A 10,292-nucleotide genomic window follows, 5' to 3' on the forward strand; every position below is an offset into this window, starting at 1 on the left:
CTTGAGTATGAGTCACATCAGGGAAATGCCACTCGTACAAACATGCACGCAATCTCCTCCTTGGCCATTTAATTCCAAGCAATCTTTCATCTCTGCCAAGTGTGAACAAAGAAACCCAGGACATGCTGTTCCCATCCCGATGACTTTGCCCTAAAGTCGCTTCCTTTAACTCTACTAAGCGACCAAAAGTGCGCCGTCTGATATTGTCACGGCACATGAAATGCTGGAACTTCCACTTACTGTGCATCATTGGCGATTTGGAGAGTCGTTGCAAAGATAATGCAAGCAAGTAGTTTTGTCGGGTGTTTACCCAAGGTTGCTATGGAGGCCAACACTGGGTATCAGGAGAAAATACATTGTGTTCTGTGCGTCAGCACATCTCGACTTGTCTGGGCATCACAATCCTATTCCCCCATGACATCACCTAATGCTGACATCATGAAACTTTTGCTTACTAACCTTTCGCATATTTTCTAACAGAAGGGGGTGGGGGGGGGGGTGGAATTCAGCATTATTGTTTATACCGGTATTGGAAAAATGGTGAGGCGCAACAGTGTTAACAAGGCTACAGCCTGAAAAATGACACTACTCTTACTCTCTGATGTACTCATGAAAAAACTTATAAGTTAGACAAAAAAAAAACAGCAAATTAATGTCTTGGCATGTTTATTAATACAAATGAATTGAATGATTTAATCATTCCTCTGTATTAAAAGTATATCGATTAAAAAAAAAAAAAACAGGCCCCAACACTAACATTTCACCTGGTAGTCCTGGTGCGGCTAGTTTTCTGAATTGGTCGCACCTTTTTTTAATGGGGTGGGGTAAAGTGAGACCACGGATATGCATGCAAGGTCTGCATTGACAGGGACGCATACCGATGTACTAAAAGTTTTAAGGAATGGAACGGCGTGCAACTCTGTGGCCCGCATGCCAGCCTAAAGTGGTCGGAACACTCACAATGAGGAATCTATTGAAGCGCGGGTGACTTTTCGCCGCAAATTCTAATCCAGCGCCTGTGTTGGTGGGAGCTTGAAAAAATATGCATGAATGCAACCAGATGGAATTCTTACTTGCTCCAGCACGCCCGTGAGTCTTGGCGGTTCAGCTAATGGATTGATAAATGGATGGTAACAATGCTGTCAACTAATCACCACTTGCAGGCGGATTAATAATTAAATTGGCAATGTTATAATACCACTAAATCGTTGTAATTTAACGGCATGAAACGGTATTTTGTTGGAGACAAATTCAACATTGTGAAAGCTCAGACTTTCAGCTTGCGCACTGGAGTCCTACACAAATTAGACAGCAAAGTTTCCTGACCCACATGCAACGAAAATGCATCATATTGGCAGACACAACCCGGAAATAGTGGGGTTGCACGACAAACCACAACAACATGATTAAATTATTCTGCTGTATCAAAAGTACCCACTTAAGATCATATTTGATGTCATCAGGCTCAAAGGCCATCTCTGTTAGCATAGATGCTTACACAACTGTGGTTTCTACTGTAATTGTTGATGACATCTGGGCGCCTTCCTTCATCATTGTTGCCACAGTTTAACTTTTGTTTTTGCTTCAGTATTTTCCTAATTTCATCTCGATAAAAGATGTTTTTTTTTTTTTTTTAAGTTCAAGCGTGAACTAGGAGTGTGAACATGATTTTATTACCCTTCTTGACAAAATATGAATTTTGGACTGGATTTAACATCAGAGAAAGTCCAAGCGTAAAATTACCTTGTGCTTCCATTGCAAATTATTCATGTATTCTGTATGACTAGTCAGTAGAGTCTAGTGAGTAGACGGTGGAAATGAGACATTCCTGTTTTCAGTTATGGGTCATCCACCTGCACGTAATTCCGCTGCGGTGCAAAACAAGTCTCCTCATTTTTGTTTGATGGCGTGCCATTAGATTATTATCATGCAAACCTGTGCGTTAGGCTAATATAATGGATGAATCACAGTTGATCCAAGAATCCAAATGTGAAAATGGATCAACTCCAGCAAACACATTTTTATATTGAAAATAAAATATGAAATGTATTTTGTCGGAGAGGCTTCCTCATACTGTATAAGGTCAGTAAAAATGGTTGAAAACTTGTGAACCGAGGTGACTTCATACTTTCTTGTGTCAGTAAATGAAACCACAAATCGCAGTACATCTGCCGTTGCCAAAAGATTCGCATCGAAACATTTGATTGGACAGTCTGAGTAAAAACCTCTTCTAATTGGTCTACAGGGGCAGTCTGAGTAAAACCTCTTCTCATTGGTCTACAGGGGCCATGTTTGCATCTCCAGCTGTCTTGATGCGGTGTCGCTAACCGGTTAGCTGACTAAGCTACAATATCGCCTTTCACCCGTGTTCCAACTTAACAAGAACATTTGCCACGGCGTTACGGTGCATCCATTGCAAGTCGTAATGCCGGTACACTCCCGGGAGAAGAAAGAAAGTAACCACGAGGAAATGGAGGTGGATTTTCCGGAGCAAGACGGTAGCAGCAGTGACGAGGAGGACACGGTTAGCACGTCTGTGTCCGAAGATGGAGACAGCTCGGGTAGGAAAACAGGCCTAAAATCACCCCATTTTAAAATCCACACAATACTTCTGTCAGCCAGTCAATGTGGCATGCATCCCGCGAGTTCAAAATCTGCTTACACCCCGTAAGAAGTTGCTATCGTCATCATGCCTGAATCCCCGCGCCCAAGCTGCCATTTCTTCGTATGTGTACAGAGATGGACGATGAAGACTGTGAAAGGAGGAGGATGGAGTGCCTGGATGAGATGACCACCCTGGAGAAACAGTTCACAGATTTGAAGGAGCAGTAAGTTTCCTCTTGTCAGTGTCAAGAATGAATGGAGGACACTGCGAAATGTGGTTTCATGCCTCATTATTCCACGTTCCACCGTGCACATAAGTTTGTTATTAGCCTCTGGTTTAACTGCTGTCGTCTGCGTTTAGAGTCTTACTGCATCTGTTGCACAGCCCTCATTTGAACACACGATCTGCTGCTTTTCTTTCGCGTGTATAGGTTGTATAAGGAACGGCTGAGCCAGGTGGATGTCAAGCTGCAGGAAGTGATGGCAGGCTGTGCCCAGGAATATCTGGAACCTTTAGCCAACCTGCAGGAGAACATGCAAATCAGAACTAAAGTGGCAGGTACGACCTTGTTGACATGCACTGTAGCCTTTAGATCAGGAGCGGGCAATTAATTTTTCCAAGGCCACGTCAAAAGATTGGAATGGTTGTTGAGGGCCTGACCAAAATGGTAATGGAGTAATGGAATATGGGTTGAATAGCAAGTCAATGTCTTCCAAGAAACAAAATAAGAATGATGATGACACACGTCCTTGCTTTTGGAGATACTACCTTTGCTCATGCGCGTTGATACCACCCACATATGTGCACATACGCTTACAAACAACCTCGTCATATCAGTACTTGTATGAGGGAGGACGGTTACAAAAATGAAAGCATCGCTGTCCAATGAAGGGCACCACGCTTATTTTCCGTTTTAGTTTGTCTTGATTACAATCAGACACCGTGGACAGGCCTAATGGATATGAAGCCCAGAGACTTGTTGACAAATACACACATCTTCTAAGCCGAGTGTTTCACAAGAGTTGTTAATTCTACAATGCTCCCAAAAATAGGACAGGTTACGTAAGGCTTAATTTTTCCTCCTGAAATAATACTCGTCCTTGCAGAAATGCGTCAGCAGTGGCAAGCTCATACTGTGTGACACATCTTGCACTTTGTAGTTTAGTACAAGTGCAATCGCTTTTTTTCCCCCAATGTGTAATGATTTTGATTGTTAGCCAAACAAAACAAAGGCGTGGGAAAATCTCTGATAAGCCTGTGTAAACAAAAACACATTAAGAAAGTTCACCACCAGCACTGCCCAAGTTTATTTAACCCTATTTTTGGGATGCAACAAGAGCTGGACGATATGATGAAAAGCTTTTATCGCGCCACTGCTCTCCTATTGTTTCAATCATCAATTTTCCTCTTTGAGGCAAATATGTCTGTTTGGGTCTGTTGAATGTCACTTCAAAAATCGTGGCAAAAGGATCCAACTCATTGTGTGTTGTATCCTTTTTATAGAACACTGAAAATATCTATTGTTGTATTGTGATCAAAAATGACCTCCATCGCAATTGAATTTTTATTTTCCCTTCATGTCGCCCAACACGAGCCGAAACCAAAACCAATTATCCACCTTCTTTCTCAAACAATTTCCAGCCTCGCCCTTGTAAATGTTATTCCCCACCCAAAGCCACAGTAGGATTATCTCAATGTGTCAATGTTGATTAACTTTATCGCATCAACTTGTTTGAGGTGACTTGGAAGTTCACTTTTTTTTTGAAGCCCTTACAGCACATACTCTGGGACAGATCTCAAAGGTTCTGTATTGTATCCGTCTGATTCATAACGTTTGCATTGATTTGGTCCAGGCATCTATAAAGAACTGTGCTTGGAATCGGTGAAGAACAAGTATGACTGTGAGATCCAGGCAGCCTGCCAACATTGGGAGGTAACAAAAAAAAATGTGATAAAATACAGCAATTGATCTAATTTTGTAATCCGGGATAAATGTTTTGGGGTTTTTTTGTCTTCCCCACAGTGTCTGTGGCAATCGATAAATACTTCCTTCTTTGTGCAACCCATGTATTTTCCCCAGAGTGAAAAGCTGCTGCTGTTTGACACCGTGCAGAGCGAGCTGGAGGAGAAGATCAGACGACTGGAGGAAGATAGGCACAGTATTGACATCACCTCAGGTACAAAGGACTTTCCAAAAGTACACTTGGAGCATTTTTAGTTCATAGTTGTCAGACAAGAAAAAAATAAATAAAATAAAAAATCATCACTCACTTAGCCCTCATGAGAAAACTGTAAGTTTTCCAAAATGTCTTAGGAGGAGACCACTGTTTTAAGTGGAATTAAAGACTTCAACCACGGATAGCGTGACTAAATAGATAGATTGTGTTTCTTAATTCGGAAGAAATGAAGAAAAGATAGAACTGGCATTTTGCCGTCGAATGTTATGAAACAAGCTGACGCGGGTAATTTAGCGGCTCCTCTATAACGCGTCCTTTTTTGGGTTTTCCAGAGTTGTGGAATGACGGACTGCATTCCCGGAAAAATAAGAAGAAAGACCCGTTCTGCCCCGTCAAGAAGAAGAAGCCCGTTGTCGTTTCTGATATCCTTTTCCATCGTCTTGCTCTTCACCGCCCCGCCTGCTTTGTTGCCCCGTCGGCTGACGTTTCTTTAACTGCCCGTCCACGGCCTTATATTGTTTACATGCTGCAAGATCTGGATATTCTGGAAGACTGGACTGCAATAAGAAAGGTAATATATTTGAGCAGTGAGTTGGAAGCGACGCTCGAGATGTGTTGACGCGTCGCTCTGTGTTGTCTCCTCTCAGGCGATGGCGTCTCTCGGGCCGCATAGGGGAAAGGCCGACGGTTCGTACCGCACAAGAACATTTATTGTACTGCGTTTTGTGAAGTCTTCTTGTTACCCATGTGTTCCTTTATCCCCCCCCAGCCAAAACAGAACGACACCATCACGTCGCACGGTCCGAAGACGGCCGACTTTTCTATGACAGCCAGTGGTACTGCAGGGGGCAAGCCATCTGTATCAACAGGAAGGACGAGTTTCCCACCAGGTTTGTTTGCGGAAGGGTGGGCTCTTCGGGAATTTCCCCATTCTTTGAGTTGCGTGGTATAAAAAAAAAAAAAAAAAAAGGGGGGGATCGGTCGCTTGAGGTTCTGACTGACTGGTGTCGACTACGAAGGATGGATACTATTTAAATTTGAAAATGTACGTCACGCGCTTTGCTATAAGGGAGCTCGTCACCACGTGAACTCTCTTAACCGATCAGTGAGGAAAGTTATGATTCAAACGAATGAATTTTTTTTAACTCATTGAAAAACACGAAGCTGAAAAGTTTAAAAAGTGGTTTCTGTAGTATTTTTGTGCTCTGTGTCGAGGGTCATAGCACCACTCAAGTGGAGGTGTGGACTGAGCTCAGTGGTGAGGAGTAGAAATTTGCAAACCACTGGCACTCGCCTAAACGCTTTTTCATTCCTTAAAGAGATCGCAAGATCGTAGGAAAGCGTTATTTGTATCAAAATTGAAATTCCTTCTCGAAGAACAGAAGCTAGTTTCCAATCAAAATCTGTGGCAAGGTGAATTTTTCAAGTGCAAAACCACTCATGTGCGCGAGTTCACCGTAGGACATCGTGTGACGGCAGGGGTGTTTGCCAACACTGGTGCAGCACCTGCCTTTTCACTCGCCTCCGGCTGTTTACAGCATGTGGGTCACATGGGAACGTGTTTATCGGCAGTCACAGCGTGTCCCTGTTCCCGTCTAGTGTTCGAATGCTCGACGAGTTCACTTCAGTCCCGACGACAAAACCACAACAGCCTTCACAAAGTGTTCCAAGGCGCCGTCATTGTTTCATGGCACTCGCAGTCGGCTTCTATTTTGGTCTTACTACACCAGCTTCAAGGTTTTCTCCTCGGTGTAGCCACGCATGACGTCTTTGCGAAAGAGCCCCCTTCTGAAACGAACCCCCCCCCCCCCCCCCCCCCAGGATAATTCGCCGTCGGCTTGAGGTGGTGTTATTGCAAAGGGGGGAAAACAATGAAACGCAAGGAGTTTGGTGACCGTTGCACGCCAGTGTTATGTTGTATCTCCGAGCAGGATGCCGAGTGTCGGACTACTCGCACGCAGTGAAACCGCGTCCAACCCAATTTTCTCCACTGTTGTTTCCTTTTCCACGCAGTGCCATCATCACCACCATCAACAATGACGAGGTGTGGTTCAAACGACTGGACGGCAGCAAGTCCAAGCTGTATATCTCCCAGCTGCAGAAAGGCAAATACACCATCAAACACTCGTGAGATTTCCCACGTGCCTCCGCTTGCGCTGTTGCATACGTCCTTAAAATATGTTCGCACCTCGCGTCGCTCCCCCTGTTTGTTTCTCCTGAAGGAGACAAGCCTCAACCAATCCAATGATCTCTGTAAATGTGTGCCTATGTTGATATGAAGGACAAAGTCTACACCTTGTCCAAAACAAAAAGGGGGGGGGGGGGGATCAGGGCAAAGAACTGGTTCAAACAAAGGCAGGTCAAGCACGGCAGTCTTTTAGTGTGACGCATGGAGCTCAGTCGCGTGGCTTTGTGAGTCGAGACAAAGCCTTGGCTGAAAAACAAACTCCGCAACTACACAGCAAGCCTTACTGTGGACTGTGGCAACACTCTTAAAGGGCAAAAAGGGGTCAGTTTGCGGTCCTTCCGCTGGCATGGATGGCGGCTATTCGGTGTGTTTGCTTTGAACGCGCGTTGGAGCGTGCCGACGGAAATTGCACAAGTTGGAAGCAGTGTGAGGAGCTTTAGCACGCAACAGAAAGTTTTGTTTTCGGGGAGCCGCTGTCGGAAATGTCCTATTTGTTGTCTTTTGCAGCACTGAATTCATGGCACTGAGCATAGCAAGTGGTTAAAAAAAGTTTCAGGCAGTTTGTTGTACATAGAAGACCGTTTTTTTGAGTTCATGGCACTGTGATGCTCCGTTCGTGGGCCTGACGGTTGAACGTTTAATGCCGCATCCGGGTTTATTAATATGGTCAGACTGTTTAAATAAATGCTGCCATTTTACACTTTACTTTAAATGTCTGTATAAAAAAAAAAAGACTGAAGTCATTCTTTGTCCCCCAAATCCACCAACATTTTTGTTGTTGGTTAATCTTGTTACAGGACTGTTTTGTTGTTGCATACATGACTCCAAAATATTTCCTTTCGCAATATTGTAGTTGAAAAGTGCTCAGAACATTACAGGAGCAAACAAACCAGTTAAGCTAATTTGTATACGGCTGAATATTCGTCATTTGTTTTTTAGTTTTGACATTTTATGCATTGTGGATTATTTTGTACCTCCATCTTCTTTGTTCTACATCAAAAGAAAAATGTGCGGTGGCGCAATGCATGTCCAGTTGATTAAATATTCTGTGGCTATCATTTGACCAAGATTGACTCTTTGTAAGCAACAATCTGGTGGTACCTTCACACTGTCCAGTAAAACTCGTGAATCTTACAACAGCTCCGGCATTTCTTGCAAAAGAATAATATTTGAGAATAATTGCTCATGGATGGGCATCTCCATATAGCATAACACATACATGCCCCCTAGTGACTGAGAGCGGTATAGAATGAAATCATTGATAACGCGATGGCCTTTCTAAGTTAACACACATTAAAAAAAATAATTGGAAGCAAAAAATATTCAAAACAAAATACGGCACATAGTGTACTTTCAGAGTGCATGCATGTGACTTTAAGAGGTGGTGCCCAGTGGAGTGGTGTGTGATGGTGAGCATGTATGTGAGCGTCTTGCGTGAGAGCTGTGGCTGACAGCAGCTTCTGCATGACTGTGCTCTTGTTACTGTTTTTCCCTTTAAAGTGCATCTGCGACTGGCTCTACTTTCCCACGTGCGAGGGCTTTGCAATAGGTACACTGGAGAGACCTTTGAAGGGGGAAAAAAACAATTTCCTCTTGGCCCTTGGAGATGTTTCTGAGTTCTTGAGGTCCAGCCTTCACACAAATACTTCGATGGTATGACATGGCTGTCATAAATCCTCGCTCAATTTTTGCCTCCCCAAATCCATCTTGTGCTCTAGCCGCACTGCAATTTCTGTCCACCGGGTGTCAGTGAGGCTCCACATAGTTGCGGCTGCAGGTGTTTTGCGAACGATTGGAGGAGGGAGGTGGTTTTTGAATCTGGGGCACCCTGCTGTTGAAGCCTTCCAGCTGATGGCAGAGCTTGATCACAGCTTGCTGGCCTTGTCTGCATCTGCTGCTGCAAGGAAACGAGAGCGAGCAAGAGAGGGAGAGAAAGAGAGAGAGGAAAATCCCCATCAAAAGGCAGCATGCATCAGAGCCGTCTGTCCCTTTACACATTATGCAGCATCTCTCCAGAGCATTCCTTCAGTCTGCTTGTTGTCGATGTGCACATGCGCCCGCCTGCGCACGAGGCCCTGACCGGAAAACCTCGCAACCCCCCCCCCCCCCCCCCCCCTCCCCAACCTTGCAGTGGCAGAGAGAAAGGCTTTCCTTGTTGGATCCTACCCGTTTGGAACACTCGTGATGGTTCTGGGGGACTTCGTCCTGTGACGAATCAGGTCCTGACGTCTCCGGCAAGCCCGGCCGTGGGCGCCATCCATTGTTAATGAGTACCCAGAACTGGAGGGTCATCGGGACGTGTTTACTGCAACGGCGGGGCTAATTAGACCGTGAAAGTGTCACACTCTGCTGAATTACTTATATCTCGATGTACCCTTTTGCGCGTGATGTACATCTATAGACGGATGTGTGTGTGGACGTGTTTGCAAGGGAGTTTCCGTATGCAGCTGTCTTTGTGCATGCACGAAACGCTCCGCGCTGTAGGCCTTTGCATGCGTGGGTGTGTACCTTTGATGCAGATTGTGTAGGAGAACGCTAAATGCACGCGTCCATAAGTTAACATCAAAAAGGATGAGGCAAACAGGATTGCGAGGAGGTTGCGTGCAGGGAGAGAAAGAACAGAACGAGAGAGGGATTCGTGTCCGACAATTATTCGTTAACCACCACAAAAATATCTTGGTTCATCTATTTAAGGCGGGTGATGTCTAGCGACAGACAACAACGAAGCGCTCTTCCGCCAGATGACAGAAAGTCGAATAAACGTGTGTATCCACCTGTTGCCATTCAGACAACAGAATGAGTCATGGCTTCCTGCGAGTGTATCCGCTTCATTTAAATAGCCGCCGATTTCATTCTGAGCGTGTCGGTTTGTGAGTACATTTCGACGACATGCTGGTTTCATCGTTTTTCTTTGGTGACGTGGCGGGAGATTCTCCTTCCGCAAAATGGGTAAAACCTCTAGATGCGACCGAATTTTAGCTTCTTTCAACACAGGTTTCATTTAGCTCAAAGAAAATGAGAGCAAAGCGATATTTCATTCGGTGCCGTTTCATGAACAAGATTGTGAAGCCTGAAGCTAAATAGCTTCAAAATCATTTCATCGCACAGTGGCTGATCATCAAGCATCTGTCAATATGGAAAACAATTTCTTTTGTTGTGACATTACAAAGGCTGTCCACTCAAGTGAACTTGAGCTTTGATGTTCAAGATGCCAGTGTGAGCGCAGATCTTATTCCGCTTCGGTCCAAAGCGCGCGCGCAAGCCATGCTACCATCGACCGACTTGAAAGTAGCGCTACTCATTCTTGTGCCTGTGTCTCTTG

At 44.6% G+C, this 10,292-nt stretch overlaps 1 protein-coding gene across 1 annotated transcript; it reads left to right on the top strand.

Annotated features, from left to right (window-relative positions):
* The first annotated feature begins 1,586 nt into the window (after window positions 1–1,586).
* Window positions 1,587–7,094, top strand: LOC147187474 (breast cancer metastasis-suppressor 1-like protein-A). Its single transcript, XM_086100378.1, has 10 exons — window positions 1,587–2,561; window positions 2,738–2,828; window positions 3,036–3,163; window positions 4,459–4,538; window positions 4,686–4,782; window positions 5,115–5,204; window positions 5,289–5,353; window positions 5,430–5,469; window positions 5,552–5,672; window positions 6,796–7,094. Exons 1-10 carry the CDS (start codon window positions 2,426–2,428, stop codon window positions 6,911–6,913), a joined length of 966 nt encoding a protein of 321 aa, XP_085956504.1. The 5' UTR covers window positions 1,587–2,425; the 3' UTR covers window positions 6,914–7,094.
* Window positions 7,095–10,292: the final 3,198 nt, after the last annotated feature.

This window comes from Hippocampus guttulatus, chromosome 20, assembly GCF_054856545.1.
Source record: "Hippocampus guttulatus isolate MCC_2025c chromosome 20, RoL_Hgut_1.0, whole genome shotgun sequence".
In the NCBI taxonomy this organism is placed as follows: domain Eukaryota; kingdom Metazoa; phylum Chordata; class Actinopteri; order Syngnathiformes; family Syngnathidae; genus Hippocampus; species Hippocampus guttulatus.

What these genes read in the sequence shown, in the direction of transcription:
- LOC147187474 (XM_086100378.1), top strand. Translation starts at nt 2,426, where the DNA reads ATGCCGGTACACTCCCGGGAGAAGAAAGAAAGTAACCACGAGGAAATG. An exon ending in CGAAGATGGAGACAGCTCGG is followed by an intron (nt 2,562 to 2,737) that starts GTAGGAAAACAG and finishes GTATGTGTACAG; the next exon opens with AGATGGACGATGAAGACTGT. An exon ending in CAGTATTGACATCACCTCAG is followed by an intron (nt 4,783 to 5,114) that starts GTACAAAGGACT and finishes TGGGTTTTCCAG; the next exon opens with AGTTGTGGAATGACGGACTG.